This window comes from Anopheles ziemanni, chromosome 3 (assembly GCF_943734765.1).
Source record: "Anopheles ziemanni chromosome 3, idAnoZiCoDA_A2_x.2, whole genome shotgun sequence".
In the NCBI taxonomy this organism is placed as follows: domain Eukaryota; kingdom Metazoa; phylum Arthropoda; class Insecta; order Diptera; family Culicidae; genus Anopheles; species Anopheles ziemanni.
Window position 1 is genome coordinate 30014952 of NC_080706.1, and position 16718 is coordinate 30031669.

The 16718-nt window shown below is 44.5% G+C and overlaps 1 protein-coding gene across 1 annotated transcript in view; it reads right to left on the reverse strand.

The window, feature by feature from the left end:
• Window positions 1-4715: 4715 nt before the first annotated feature.
• The window catches only part of LOC131288446 (maternal protein pumilio), a 61185-nt gene continuing 49182 nt past the window's right edge, over window positions 4716-16718 (reverse strand). The window contains exons 3-6 of the mRNA XM_058317579.1: window positions 11759-11969; window positions 6955-8121; window positions 6684-6852; window positions 4716-6262 (exon numbers count right to left, since the gene is read on the reverse strand). Of these exons, the coding sequence (XP_058173562.1) occupies window positions 5716-6262; window positions 6684-6852; window positions 6955-8121; window positions 11759-11969 (2094 nt within the window). The 3' untranslated portion in view covers window positions 4716-5715. The remainder of the gene's footprint in view (window positions 6263-6683; window positions 6853-6954; window positions 8122-11758; window positions 11970-16718) is intronic.

Sequence of the window (16718 nt, forward strand, 5' to 3'; positions counted from 1 at the left end):
CAGCCAAAATCGCTGTCGTGGCTACACCATTTGTGAGCCGATGTACCTTAAAGGTATGCAATTGGTGAAACAAATGCCGTTGTGAATTGAAATCTCGTTAAATTAAAGATGATTATTATACTGGAAAGGATGTACAACATAAATTCCCTCATGCATAACTTGCATGAGTGTATGAAAATTCGGCTACGCCATCAACCTAGGGGTGCGGTATGAGGGGGGCCCACGGGCCCCCCTTATTTCACAAATTTATAACAAACTCCCTTTTTCGGTAGACCTAGCGCAGTCCGCTCGCTGCGCTCGCTGCGGGCGCGCCGCCGTTTCATACTCATTTTTTCACTCCGACTCATTGGTTTATGATGTCCATCTTGCTCAGTTTAACCGATTAGTTCAAATCATTACAGCTTCTAACGGAACATCAACGGTTCAAATATTCAAACTGAATCGATGTGCCACCTATTGCATAACTTTCAGGCGCAAACGTGGAAAAAATGACGACGATGCGGCGTCGGGGGGGCTTCATTTGGGATTTTACCCACGTTTGAATTTTTTGATCTGTAGCGGTGTATCATTTCTTGAAGGGCTATGAGGATACCGTTTGAGTATTTGTGTACAGTTTACACCTTTCGCTATCGATGTATGTACAAGAGGAAACTATCCCTTTACAATCGAGAATCTCTTTATCTTTCTTTGCCGTTGCCGATGTTCTTTTAGGCTACTTGATGTATTAACCCCGTGGTTCTATCTGTTTTTTCCTTCAGTTATAAGAAGCGCAGCAGCGCAGCTGTGTGGCGATTTTGATCGTAGGATTTTGCTTCTTGTTTATTATACAGAAAATTATACACAAACACACACTTTAAACATCCTTCATTGCGAACGACTGTGTTTTACCAGCGTTTGCTTTCCTTCCGGTGTTATTCGAACCAAATACACCCACACACACACCACACTCACTGATCTTGTTTTGCGCTGCTTCGAGAAATATGGAACACAAGTTCCCGCGCCATTCCCACCTCTCGTTCCACCCACCTGCCGAAACTGGTTTCCCAACGTAAGGATTTTTGCATATATAATATATATTATTTACGAATGATTTCTACAGCTTAGTTCATTGTTATCTAAGATTCTCTAATGTACAATCAAACACTATACTCGAAATGCATCGGGCTAATTCGACCGTTTGGGTGTTTGTATGTTTTTTTGTTTGTTTTTTTTGTTGTTTGTGTGTTTCTGTGTTATATGTATCCGCATGATAAATGTTTTGTTTAAAATTTCGCATATCTTTAAGATGCTGCTAATCTAATCGCATACACTCCTCCCCACATTCTTCATATATGTTCGTACTGTCCTTAGGAGATCGTGAATTCTATTCGCCTGTGTTTTGTCTGAGTGTCTGAGTCACCTCTACGTGATTACTATTACCAACTGCAAATGCACAGCTTCATCGGAATTAACTTATTGTATGTGGGAGGGGATTTTATATTATCGTGTGTGGGGGGGTTGGTGGTGCGGAAAAATACGATATTTTGCTTCTTCTCAATATTCTATGAGAATGTTATACATGTTCGGGGAAGAGTACTGGGAAGGGGTTGCTGGCTATTGCGGGAATTGAACAATTCTTTTCCGGTGTTCAGTATAAAATAACTATTTAAATTTTGTACAGCGATATACAAGATGATCATTTGCATTACAATTTGCTGCTTCGATAATTCGCTCTCCGTTCTCTCCCTCTCTCTATCTATCGATTCCATTTCCCCGAAATTCGATTGCCAGTCCAAATGTTTGCCTCGCTTTCAAACAATCGACGAAAGCCTACCACCGTTCCTTCGGTGCCTACCATTCTCAAACTAACGTACTGACCCTTTTTAATACATCCCAGAGTCAATGCAAATGTTACTACAGCACACGTTGCTTCTGGCGCGTTTATAGGTGTGTCTATGAATGTACCAGTTTGTGTCTTGAAACTCTGAAAGATAATTGATGTTCTAGTACCTATGTTTAGAGTATAATGAAGCTTATGCGTTACCGGTTCATCAAAAAACATTTTCATTCGTTTTGAATATGAAGTTCATGGTTTCTCATTGTTCATCCATTCCAACTTTTACATATTGTTGCTTTTTTACTGCCGTTTGGCAGATTTCGTTTTTTTTTAACGATTTTGTATTAAATTCTAGAAAAAACGTTTCTAAGAAAAAGTCTATCAATGATGAGGAATATGCAATATAATGTGGGTGTGTGGGGAAGGTCACTATTATAAATTCAACCACACGTTTTCTTTTCATGTTTGTTTCAGATTTGACTGTTCCAAACATGTTTTCTTTTTCCCGCAGCACAATGTTTTCCGTTCTATATTTTATGATCTCAAAAAAACCCATCGGACAGCGGAAAAAGCTACGAGCTTTCTACTCGGTTTTGTTTCGTGTCTGTGCAGTACGAGCTGCTGTTGGTAGGCTTGACAACCGATAATGTAGATGCTCTATCTGTAACTGCTTTCGATAGTAAATTAAACTAAGTGGTGTTATACTCTTCAGTGAAACGAATTGTAAAACCAAATTAATTAAACTACATCTACTTACGATAAGGGGCATATTTAAACAAATAAACTAAACTATCAACGCAAAAAATGTCCATGCATATTATTTGCCTCATTGGTGAAGTATGAAAAGAGAGGAGTTCATTTTTTTCCTAGGGAGAAGTTACAAATTGAGACAAAGGTATGAGATGATGATGATATTAGCTAGTAGACTGATGTTTAGCTTAGTTTTAGCTTTACACGTTTAGTATATCTGCCTCAGAGCACAGCTAAACTGTTCTAGAATTTTTCCAGCTCCTCCAGTCCGAGCTATTCTCTTTACTAAATTCAACTATATAAGAGGATTCTAGTTATGCAGCAGAGCGATAATAAAAAACTATTCTTTTCAATAAGATAATCCTGTCTTATGTTCACATAGCTTCTATGTGCTAACACACACACGTATGCCGACGCGCGCATACACACACGCCCTTCCTAAAAGCCACAGACAATGTGTGTGCGCACCACGTCGTTAAAAATGTCCACCAAGAAGCAACGTTTGCCCGTTGGGTTACCCTGTGATTTGCGATTAAAATACTGCTCCCCATGTGCTTTATTTTTGTCACTATACGAAAGATAGGGTTCCAGTTCTTATATTTCATATGCTCTCGTGTCCCATCCCTTAGCAGGCCGGTATCATTTTGTATGCCATGCCAACCGAAACCAGAATAGTTCAATTCAATAGAGCTCACAAACTTTTTCGTAATATATATATATATATGTATATAGTACTCCTCCAGTGGGCCTCCCCTACATGTCGCTGTTGGAAAAAAAAGTTGACATATCGGTAGCAATTGGGGAGATGTTTGGAGTACACGCAAGTAGATCTTTGTTTGTATGATGATGTTGATTTTCTGGCAAATTTGCAATGAACAATGTATATCTTCTTATCGGTGTGTTTCGATACGGTTCTGTTATGCCTATTTTTTCTTTGCTTGCAGCGTTACAAGTTGTTCTGCAACGCTGAAAACAACGGAAAGCATTGAAAAGAATAAAAAACTATGTCCGATCGCGTACGATCGCGTAAGCTACAACCAAAGAGAAGCAACAGAGGTTATTGTTGTGGATCTCTCAAAGCACCCACTTTACTTTTGCGTTTACATAGTACTATTGTGGAATTCTACACGTGTTAACTACTGTATTACATATCGATGGTAGTGTAATGCTGCTTTAGTATTTCGATAAATTTGACCTTCTAAACTGCGTGCTCGGCCGTCCGAGAACTTTATAACTGCAAAACCAATCTGATCTTTGCGTGCCAACAATGAAAACATAGCACATTTCAAAGACAACGTACTGTGGCTTTCGAACACATAGCAAGCAAAAAAGCGTGTGACTCCTGCCCGTACCACATACAGTTTCAACATTCCTAACCCTTGTGACAGAGGCCCCAAATGCACCAAGAGAAGGGTAGGAGACACGGATGTTGCCGCTTTATGTTTAGTCTTACTTAAAAACTGTACTACACTTATCCTAATGTGCCAAATCACACACCCACACCCACCCACATACACCCACCTGGTTGCCTGGTAGCATGCAATGTGTGCGCGTGCGTGTTTGTGTGTTTGCAGGTTTCTGTCGATCATGGCATATCAGCCTTGTGTTACTGCACTTTTTTTTGCACACCCATTAGTTGCATAATTAATTTCAATATGTTTCCCCCGCTTACTTCGATCGCTATACCGTGGATGCAAGTTCGTTTTTGTTTCTTAACATTCGTTTTTTTTATCTCGAAAAAATGATCCCTATGCCAGCTTCGTCCTAGTAATAATTTAAAAATAATTGATACTGCTTACTTTGCTCACCCTACTCGCGACGGGACGACTGTAATCGTATTTCTAGTTCATCTGGGTTCCTTTCGTTTTAATTTGTTCATGTAAATTTACTTAAACCATGCTAACATCAAACGGGGCACATAATTTCCATTACTATTAATAAAAAATCTATCTCCTGTTGCGAGCAACTAAACCATCCGCTCGCAGTGGTTTGCGCGTGTGCCACCAATTATCCAACTGCCGAATGTGTTTTTTAGGGGCCTCTTGGCTAACATATCCTTTGTTTTATCCAACAAAAATGATCTCCCACCATGTTAAGTCTTAACATGCTAAGGAATTGGAGACTCCATTCAGCCGTTAGTGTAGTGAAATAAACTTATATATGCGTGTGTATAGTTATATATATATGTGTATGAAAAAGATAGCGTCCCCACATTTAGAGTTACAAACATCGTACATCGAGTAAGCTCCATCGGTCACGTGCGTTCACGTTGTGTGGCTACCTAATTAGCTTCCCTTAGTGAATGTTTTTCGACTTTCTTTCCAGGAGAGAATTATAGTTATTTGATTTACTTATGAGCTAGCAAAAAACTTTTAGTTCGTCGTTATATTTTATACCGGATGCTGCGATTTGTTCATGCCGCGTAAAAGACCGCTCATAATGCGCAAACACTTTTGCACGAAGAGCTGCAGTGGTTTTCCAGCGGTACACAGCTACTACTTCTTTAATCTTCTTGCGGTGCGCTGAAGATATTCTTCAGATCAAAGTTTAGGGAAAGATTTTGTTCATCAAAAAATAAACCCCGACTTTGAGCGTTCTTCGACCGCGGTTTCTAGAAATCGTCCTAGTTTTGAGGATTTTGGGACAAACTTTGAGAGCTTTTGTTAGCATTCGCCTAATTTTATACACACGTTACAAGGCCCTACTACTGCCTAGCATCAAACGTTCGTCGGGTTGCCCTCAAACGCATAATTCGTTAGTGAAACACACTCTTATACAGCGTTTATACTGCTGTTTCGAAACAATTTTCTTCTTAGCTCTGGTCGGCTTGAAACATCGTCTTCAAATTGAGATCGAACATCGGGGTAAAAAATGTACAAGACAAACCTATCTTAACGAGGAACAGAATAAATTTACAGTTCGCGCCCACCATGCGCAAAACATAAACATATGCTTCGAATGCAAACGACGGTGCCTCTATGGGGAAAGCCGTTAGAAAATACATATAATCTAATGTACGTGTAGTAAATATGCATCGAAAAAGTTAAGTAGAGTTGGTATTCTACGTTAATAACACACTTTCAGCCAAGGGTGGTGTGAAATTAGTTCTGGGTGTTGATGACTTTTCATAACGACACACACCCGGCCATTTAAATCACTCCATTCGTCGGTGGGCCGATGGGGCGCAAACCGGCCGTACCGTTACTGTTGCCGGGGTTGCTACTGCTGCCGTTGCCGACGGTGCCGTTCGTGGTGACACCGTTGGAGTTGACGGTGTTACCATTAGTGTTGCCGTTGCCACCGGCACCACCATTCGCGCCGGATGCTGGGGATGTTCCGGTTCCGTTTACATTACCACCGCCGTTCGAAGGTCCGTTGACGGCACTGTTGTCACCGTTGGCGTTTCCGCCGGGGTTTCCACCGCCCACGGTGGCTACGGCATTGGCGTTCGCTCCGGTACCGGGAGCGCCCGCCGAGTTGCCACCGCCGACACCGCCCGCAATCGAGTTGGGCGTTTTAAGCGAAAATTTGTCCAGCTTCGCGATGATGTGCTTACCGTAGGTGTACTTCTTCAGCGAGTTCATGTGCGGTCGGATCTTGTGCAGCAGCACCTTGCGCTGCGTCGGCTCCGACACGTCGATCATCTTCTGCACCACGTAGTTCGCGTACTGATCCTTCATCATGACATGCAATCCACTGCGCGGTAGAAAACAGAACAAAAGCGATTAGTTGTGAAAAAGTAGTTGATTCTGTACGGGCGTGTATAAGGTGGTTTTACGGATTATAGTGGGCACTTTTTGTAACATCCATGAAGCATAATTGTATAGGGTGGGACAGAGAAACTTGACGATTTGAATAGTCGTTATGAGAAGAAGTACTAACAAATCATGTTAGTTCTTTTTTTCCATGTAATGCACCTGACAGCTATTTCAAATTGAAAAGTTTCTCTGACCCACTTTTTGAGTTGCATTTTCATTGAAGATTATTAGTTCTTCTTCGACCCGCAAGATCAGAAAAAATAAACTCTAGCCTAATCAACTTGCGAAGCAAAAAACAAAGCTGCCCACACAATTATCCGTAAAATTAATGGTATCCCGTTCGTTTCCCTTCAACTTACGCATCATTGAACGAGCAAACTTCTTCGATCAGCTGCGCCCGCTCGGCACGTGTGGCGTGTGTGACGCACTTTTCCACCACATTCGAGGCAAACTTGTGCTGCGACAACACCAGCACCTTACCGCGCACGCTCGCAATCAGTGCGGACTTATCCTCCGGCTTTCCGTGTTCTGCGCGCGTCGGGAGAAAACATGTAAAAAAAATCAAAAAGAATGTAAGGTATGAGTAAACGAGCTGAAGGAGTTGTGCAGGAGCAGGAATAAGTAGCTTACCGAGTACGTGTTGGATGACGTAGTTGCCGTACTGGTCCTGAATCAGCTGCTCGGTGTTGGCGTGCAGCTCGGCCAGAATCGGTGCCGTCTGCTCCGGCGTGCAGTGCTCCAGTATCCGCTGGATTACGCGGCACCCGTACGGGTGCGTGCTGAGCGAGTACACCTGGTTGCGGAACGCGTCGATGATGAACTGCAGCGCGCCGGGATCGACGCACTCGATGCACTTCTGCACCACGTGGTTGCCGTTCTGGTCCTTGACGCACTTCAGCACGTGCCCGTCGAGCTCGCGCACAATCTCCTGCTGCTGCTCGGCCGGGATGCTCTCGAGCGCCTTCTGTATCACCCGGCAGCCGTACATCTGCAGTGCCAGCGGGAGCACGTGCCCCTTGACCTGCTGAGCCAGCGACTGTTTCTGCTCGGGCGAGCCGAACTCGAAGAACTTCTGGATCACGTAGTTGCCGAACACGTCCGTCATGAGGTTGTACGCGTTGCCGAGGATCTCGCTGAACACCAGCTGCTTCTCGGCCCCGGTCGCCCGCTCGAGCTTCTGCTGGATGAACCGCGAACCGTGCTGATCCTGCGAGAACTCGACGATGTGGTTGGTCAGATCGCGCAGCTGCAGGTTCGGGAAGCGCTGATTGCGGAAGTCCTCCAGCAGCCGCGAGCGTCCTGGCGGTCGGTCGAGCCCACCGGGCGCAACGACCGCGCCCGGGACGGCCGGAGCGGACGTGGGGGCGGCGGTTGGGCGCGTCACCGCACTGGAGAGCCGCGATAGGAGCGCCTGGGCGGCGTTCGATCCGAACATGGCCGCATTGGCGGTCGAGATGCCGGGCGGCACCAGGCCCGGGTTCACCTGGCGGTACTTCGTTTCGGCACCCGGCGCCCGGCTTGTCACGAGCGCACCCAGGCCCGACACGGGCGGCGGGGTCAGCGAGGGTCCGAGCGGGCTGGCCGAGGCGGCCGCCACCGTGCCGAGGCCGCTGTAGTTTCCGGCACCGACGGGCCACTTGCGGGCGGCTGCTGCGGCGGCGACGGCGGCCGCATTCGTCGCCATTGCGTTCGTCGAGGCTGCCGAGGTGTAGTCCAGCGAGGGACTGAAGGCCGATGTGTTGCGGTCGAACGAGTCCCGGCGGGTGGTCAGGGACGACGTGTTCAAGGCACCGAGTCCTGGGAATTGCGGAAAAAACATGGGAAACTCAATCAAAAAACCGTGCATTATGGATTCGTACGAAGGAAAACTTTTCCAGCGCACTTGTCCAAACCGGGAAAGGCTCAACAACAAATTTAAAACTTCGATTGCGCCCGACAAAAGTTGGAATTCAATTTACAACTTTAATTACAGCACTTGCAAAACCCTCTTCCTTCCTTCCGGATGTCCGGGAAATGTATGCATAACCTTTTTCTTATACATCTTTACGTATTTAATGCTTTCCTCCCTGACCGTTTTCTTCCTCATTACGAAAGTCTACAAAATCGGATTGGATTTCCCTGCGCTGCAGCAGCACAATGCACGTAGAAAAGGCTTTTTCTGTTTCTGACAATCCCTTTTACCTGGCCGTTTGGGTAGGTGGATGATTAGGTTCCGCCGAGTTACCGCGAACCAATCAGTCAACCACAGATAATTATGCTTTCCAAACCAAACCCCGTTCGCTCGTCGTTGCACATTCAATTGAATTTTACATAACCCCGCCCGCCCACTCGAAAAAGATGGATGGGGGAACTTGTCTTTCGCCATTCGGTTCGGCCCTGGAAGGCCACCGCATGTCGCAAGTGAAAATAGAGTGTCACCCGAGGAAGGAGCGGGAGGGTGGAGGTGTCTCCCTGGCCAGCAATTGCCCGAGATTGTGGCAGATTTTGTGGAAACCTAAGCTTTTCCTTCTTCTCGTTCGTCATGCCGGTGACATATATATATAATCGGCTGAAGGAGAGAAATTTCTTTGGAAAGCCTCTAATCAGCTCTGGTAAAGGTTTTTCCGGCTCAATAATTTCCACCGTATCTGTGGAACGGTTTGTTTTGGTCCGCCAAGAGTGTGGCTTGTTTCCAAACACGCCACAATTGGATCGATACCGTGACCAAATTGTTGTTTTAGGTAAGCTTTTCCCTGTTTTCCCCCCATGGCGGAATATGCTTTAGTAACTCTTGTTCCTTTCTCCTCTTCCAAGTACCGAAAGTGAATTAAATAACGTTGCGATGGCGAACGTGGAGAAAAATCGCCTTGTCAAACCCGTCAAGAGGCTAAATCAATACTTTCTTTGGGATAAAGGCTTGCCTAGAGCCAGGAGTAAAGTTTGGGGTTTACTTTTAGGTACAAACATTTGTAAACCAGGTTCACCTTTATTTCCTCGCCTCGAACGCAAGGGAAACAGATTTTCCCCAAACCGTAGGTTGGAACATCGAACGAGGTAAATATTTAATCATTACTTTCCCTTCACTATATTACCACTGCACTGCATTATTATCATTCACTGGATTTGCATTTTAAATGAATCCGTTGGAAAATGGAACACGTAGCACAAACAACTGAAGCTTGGAAGTGTGTTTCTGGATCCGTCACATGTTCTTCATGCATGAAAAACCCTCGCCGGGTGCTGAAAATCACGGTTTCTCTTTTAAAGCAAACATAAACCTTCATTAAATAGTCAGACGAGTTGATTTAAAATTGAATTGCAATTAATCGATGGGTGGTAATTGCTGATGTTATTTCTGTAACCTCTTTTGCCGAGAAGCTGGCATTGCCTCATGGTCGTGATCCTCACGCATGTAAAGTGTTTAAAAATTTGTAGGCGAAAGCTCAAATAAATTTTTTATTAGAGGCAGTAATGGAAAAGAGCGTCTCTACATATTTTGCCACAATGTAATGCCACAACGCTCCTTATCGGGACTTGGTCTCTCTCCGAGGAGAGTTACTGATAGTTTATTCAATACCAAATTATAAAATTTATATATAAGATTGACTAAATTGAGCAAAAATGCCAATGTACATCACGAAAAACTCGTTGATCGTGCTTCAAACATAAAAATCTTTGCAAACCCACCCTGTATTCTATCCCTGCGATTGAATTTACCATCGCAATATTCATTCGTTTATCACAATTATCGTTGAAAAATCCGGCTTCCACACTCAACAGACGCCGGTAAGAAATTAAATTAACGCTTTCCCAGCAAATACACGTTCTCTATGCGCGCACACACGTTCGTTGGCGTGAATGGTGACGATAGCAAATTGGAGCCCTACAATGATTACCACCTTCCATAGGGTTGTAGAGGCACAAGGCGCGCGGAGGAAAACCATCCCCTTTGGCTGACGATCCGATCATGACGTCTCGTTTATTCACGTCAGCCCGACGACAGTTACCATCATCATCACCGGCACAGAGAGCTTGCCGTGACGGATAAAACAGCTGTAGGAAATATAACCCTGCAGTGCACACAATTTCAAACCTAGCCCAACACCTAAACTTGACCGCGTTTCAGTAATTGGTACTGAGTTGAAGGGTTCAAAAAGTGTTTAAATGCTTTCAATTGAAAAAAAAAGTAGTGCACTCCGATGTGCATTAGTGTGAACCCACTTTCTCCCAATGGAGCACACAATGCACAAGACTGATTTTTTATATGAACATCACACCGAAAGGATGAAATGCAACCCATAATTAATTGGGTTAATGTTAGTCGGGTGGCAGACTTTGCGATGGAAGATAGAGCGAAACAAAGGCACCACCGGAGTGATCGAGATGGATATGGCTCTGGTCATGAAACAGAGCATGTTAAAGCTGACGGTCGAATAATTAAGAGTTGAAAAATAATAAATTTTTCCCCGCTCGAAGGGTAAAACAAAAATGGCGTTAAAAACGAGAGATAAAGCAAAACGCACATTAAACTGCTCGCGGGTTGCTGCAGAAATGCTAGGAAAACTATAACAAAAGCTCTTATCCACTCAAGGTTATCCCCCGGGGGGTGGGTGCACCAGCAATATAAATTATACGATCTACCCCTTTATCTATTCCCCGCTTTCACCCGTCGGACAACGAAGTAATATCATTTTACGTCGATTTCTTGCGCGGAAACCCGTCCTCGTTGCGCGAAAGCAATCAACCTGATTGATGTGGAAAGCGGAGTACACATCATTCTTGGGTGCATAGTTTTGATTTCACCGCAGATGTGAAACATTCCACAGGGGAAAACCGGTGTTGTCAAGAAAGTGGCAATTTAAGCGTTTGTTGTTGAACGAGTTAAACCATTCGGGAACATTTAACAGATAATAGAAACAAGCCTTATTTTTGTCAGGGGGGAAATTTCATATTACATTACGGATTGATTTTTGTTTGGCTTTTAGTTACAGGATTTACACGATTGCCATGGTTTTATAAGATCGAATTCAATTATAACTTTTTTTTATACAAAATTCGTACCACAAAAATTGCAACCGTTAAGGTTCATTTATATGCACATTTACAAATTCGAATACAATTTTATCCTTATTACATCGACACAGTCAACAACAGTGCCTTATTAGAATGTATTTACACAAACGTCAGTGATATCTTACGTAGAGCAACATTTAACCCAACAATTGAGTTATTAAAATGTTAAAAGATAAAAAGTTTTCGATGGAAATTAAATTTTTGTGAAGACAAAAGGTAATAAAAAATGGGAAAATAAAAGATTTCTCTAATACGTAAAAAAGGAGAAATGCATCGTAGTAACTGCAATAAGACGGCTTTGCTTGCATACGGTCCTGTTTGAAATGGAACAAAAAAAAAAAGAATCTCCCTTAAGAGTAACCGCCCGGATGATGCTACATACCTCCTACGTTGGATCCATTCTGGGCCGAGTAGACGTTCTGCTGGGCGGTCTGCGGCTGCGGGGGATAGAGTGGCGGAGCCTGGGGCGCGCGGGGCCCAGCGGCACCCGGTGGTACGAGGACCGGCGGGGCCGGACTGACGAGTCGCATCGGCGTTCCGGTGCGTGGTCCCATCACCAGCGAGCCGCTCTGGTCGTAGTATGCCGATATCACCTGTACACGGATAGGGGGGGTTGGGTGGTGGGGGGTTGTGTTCCACGCGTCGGGAAGTGACATTTTATTTTATACAACGTTTTATTTTCAAATTGATTTTGTTTTGACGCAGAAAACGCCACGGGAGAGAGAGAGGGATGTTAAGGTGTCACGTTTCGGATTGAGTTGTTGTATTGTTTTTACAAAAAAACAAACGTTACACAGCGTAAACGAATGGAAGAGAGAAAAAGGGGGAAAGAGAGAAAAGAGAGGAAAAAATGTACAATATTGATAAAAAAACAGTAACATTAGTAGCATACTTATTTCTGGCTTACGATAAAATATAGAAACGAATAAAATGTTCTAATATGTACACATATAGGATTATGGATAATAATAAATGTTGAATATAATTATCAAACAACGCGTATTGAAATATGTATAGTGCATTTTCTATGCCAATAACATTTGCGGGAGATAACAATGATAAAAACCTTTAAAAATCTTGAAAAGAATGTGGCTTATACAGCATACAAGTGGAAAGATCTTTCACGAAACAATTTAGAATCGTAATGATAACCTTAAAAACAGCACGAGACCAAACTTAAGACAAGATTTTCTGCAGCTCTAATTTAAGGCGATACACTAGAATTTGTATTGATAATAATTAAAACACACACACACACAGATACAAACAAAGACCTTTTTCATCAAAGAACATTGTTTGAACGCCATAGGTGGATTATCATTATGGCCTATCACGCATGGCCGTTTCCTAGACAAAAAAGCACAGACCCTCGAGGAGTTCCGCAGAAGAGAAGAGGCGCTCATTAGACGAGACACGCGAGCGAATCAAATCAATAACACCGGCGTTCTGCACGATGGATCCCTCCCTTCTGCCATCCCATCAGCTTGGCGGTGGCACTTGAAAATGTGGAATATGTTCACCGATTGGTCGAGGCAGAGCATAAAGGTAAAGTATTACTTTGAAAAAGAAATAGACATGGAATGAACTGAGCCTCATCCAACCCCTCCCTCTAGGTCTACCCATCCGAATGCTATGCAGAGGAAAACTTGCTGGACACGAGAGTGTTTGCTGCTTTCGTTTCTCCGAGCTGAAGCAAGAAAGCAGGTAAGACGGCTATCCACCGCCTAGAAAGCACACCCCGATAATGATATAGCCAAGCCATCGAGTGTAGGGGTGTTGGAAGGGAAAAGAGGTAACATTCCTTCCCGTCGGCAATATATACATTATAGAACACGGAAGGAGAAAAATTCTTCAATAACCTCCCTCCTCCCACTGTCTCGACTCCTCTTATCCAGCCAACGTAACGAAAGATGGCTGATTGCACGCGAGCGATTGCCGGTGAAATTGCAATTACTGGCGGGGTATGGAGGAGGAGGAAGCTCCAGTATCTACCTCGCGGAAAGTGATAATGAACCAACCATTGTGAGGCCGCGAAATCGAAAAGGATCGAGGTGGATGGGTGCCGGGCACGGCAGGATAAAAAGGCGAGTTAAAAATATAATGAACTCTAGTCGTAGGCAAAGTCTCCTGCTCATGTATCCATGGGATATAACGTAGAACGGAAAGCGCCACTATCTCCGTTGGGAGATTCCAGATCTCCCTTGCAAACTAACCTTACATCATAGTTGAACGCTATATCTCGTCAGCCGAAGAGCAGCTGCTGACATTTCCGTCCGGGTGTCACATAAGAGACACCAGGAGGAAGTGAAGTAGGAAGAAGCTAAAGCCCTGAAATAATTAATCGATATTCCCTGATCGGAGGAAAACGAACCTAAAGCTCCGCCGGGAAAACTAAAATTACATTTAACCCGAACAAGCGGGAGCTGGCTTCGCCAAAGTTGGAAATGGTACAGTTTAGGCACGTAAAAGGTTATAACTTTATCTGGAACTAACGAGTTCCTCAATAAGCTCTAGCTCCCTTCGGAGTCGGGCATGTAGCAAGTGTAGAAAACTGGATATCCATGACTGTTTCATAATCGACCGGACGAGAAAACCTAACCCATCAACCCCTACGAGCTGAGGATCAGGTAATCGGGAATGTACAAATTCCCGTTCCGACTCCTTAACTCTCCCAGTTAATTCCTAACACCCCCAATTGGAACCCGATGTGTACACAATTTCGCAAACAACCTGAACACCGAGGTTTCCATTTGAACTCACCCGGGAGCTTTTGGCAAGGTGGTTTGGCAACACCGCTGCACCACACACTCCCTTTCCCTTCGTCCGTCGTGGAAGGAAAAGGTGTGTCCGTCCGCTTCTCCTGCGCTCCAGTGAACTAGTCACCAAAAACTAGTTCTTCGCCATGGAACAGGTTAGACGAGGTACGAAAAAAAGAGGCGTGCGGCCTCTCTCTAAGGCACCTAAGGGTGGTGTGGATGGGCAGAAGGTACTGGTGTTGTGGCACACTTACTTTCGCCGATCGTTAGCTTTTATGACGCTTGAGGGCGCCGTCATCATAGCAATGTTACAAACGGTGTTGTTTCGCGATGGGTAGGAGGAGCAGTAGTACAGGGGCACTCGCCCGGTTTGAACTTTGGAATCGTTTAAAAAACAGCTGAACACAATAATTAATGTACACCTCCCCAGGGTGAGGGAAGAACTAAAATAAAAATACTTGCGAACATGGAGTTGGAATAGGAGTGTCCCATCGCTTTTTTCGCTTGTAATAACTTTATCGATCGGATACAAAAACGGTGCGAACTATCTAGAGCAGGGGTCGCCAATTTCCGGCGCGTCAGCTATTTTTTTATCCAGTCCGTAAGAAAATCTTTTCTTGTCAGATTTGATCGCGACAATACTCGTGTTTATTTAGAAAAAAAAAACAAACGTTGAAAACATTAAACGAGATGTCGAATGCCAGACAACTTCCATGTGTACTTCAGGCAATATTTTTTAGACTTTTTCGATCGCAGTTATACCGTTCTCAAATTACCCAGTTTCGTAAACTTCCTCTAGCACTCAGCGGGAAAGTAAAATGCTTACTTTGCTAAATGCATTCAAGGAATAAATTTTTTGACATAACAAACTATGGTTAAAAGTATTCAACACATACTAAAGCTGAGTTGTTTCAATTACTGAGAGTACGCCCGTTAACACAACTTGGTAAAGTAAAATAATCTGAGTAAATGATTAACTACAACGATTTTAAAAGAAATTAACTTAAAATATTTGGGGGTCCGCGACAGCTGAGAGGTAGCGCCGGTTAGAAAATCGGCCCATGAGCGCCGGGGCTCACCACCTCGGCGGCGTGGGTTCAAATCCCAACCACGTACAACGGGAAAGGAAAATAAGTTTCAAAATTAATGGTTAAATATTATTATTATTTTTATTTTATTTTCCGGATTAGAAAATCGGTACTCCATTTAAAAAGCCTTTGACTTTAGAAACATCAATACTTCGATTAAGATATGTGGCCCGCGATTGTGGACTCTTTTTCATCAGTTGGTCCCTTTGCAGGAAACGTATGCCGACCCCTGATCTAGAGCACGAGTCAATACACAAAGCACTATATGGTGACGGCAATGTTGATGACGTTGTTGGTTGGCATATGCTAATTGATCATGTCGTGTACGTTAAAAAAAAATAGCACCCCCGCGTTAACAAAAAATAGCACCACCAAGTTCTCTGCAGAGTAACAATGTCGTGCGTGCTTGTAAAAGGATGGGGGCAGGTTGCTGAATGGGTACTGCTTTAGCATAAACGCACTACACCACCACCCTTCTGTGTGTCGCCAGGACTACGGGTGGAAAATTTTCCTACAGCGTGTGTTGGAGCTTTCACTTTTAATTTCCCCTCTTTGATGGGGGATATTAAGGGTTACCATTCGGGAGAAGAGGGAGGAGTCTCGGAGGGGCAGGGTAAGTGCCGACACATTATGGCACACACAAAAGAAACAAGGGCACCCATTTTCGTACCAGCAGCACGCTATTATTGGTCGCCAAACGCCCTTATCCGTTTATTGCTGGGAGAACCACCACTTCTCCTTGGGTTCCTCCTTCCCTTCTTCGGTACTTTTATACCACGCACAGCGTACACACACACACACACCCGTGTGTGGTGGCGCTACTGTGGAGAGGCTAATGACCGCACCCCACCACCACTTGGTTTCCATCCCTTGGCAACATTCCCTTGACGGATGGAGAAAAATGTCGTCCACCAAGTGCGCTAGGGGCTGACTTTCCACAATTTTCCAATCGACACCAAGTCACGTCGTTAACCTTCGCAAACCGCGTGCGTGTGTATGCTCGCGATTGATTGGCGCTCAAGCATTATAATGTCATTGGCCCAGAAATGGGTAATGCCTTCATCAAGTGGATCGCGGCATCGGGGAGAACCAGAGGCCCCGGGAAAGCGACCTGATGGCGACACAACAATGCAGAGCAAAAGCAAAAGCGCGTAGTCATGAATTGCCTCTTCCAGACCGACCGCTCGGTGCGATTTGGATCACAACATTTTGCACAAAAACCAACCCAAGCAACGATCCTTTGCCTTCGCCGTGCGTGCCTCCTCCTTTCCCGATGCTGGTAAATCATAATTGCCGTAAGACATTTTCATCGGCTTCGGCGTCGTTGGTGAGAAGGGATTAGGTGACGGCAATAGGGGTCTCTGCTTCGTGCGATGACCGCCGTCGAGGGCGGGGAGCGGACCTGACCGTGACCATCGGAACCAGGGTCGGATCGTGATGTGTTTTCATTCATGTACCGGGCCATCCGATGGTTTCTCCTTGCCCTCGCTTTATGACC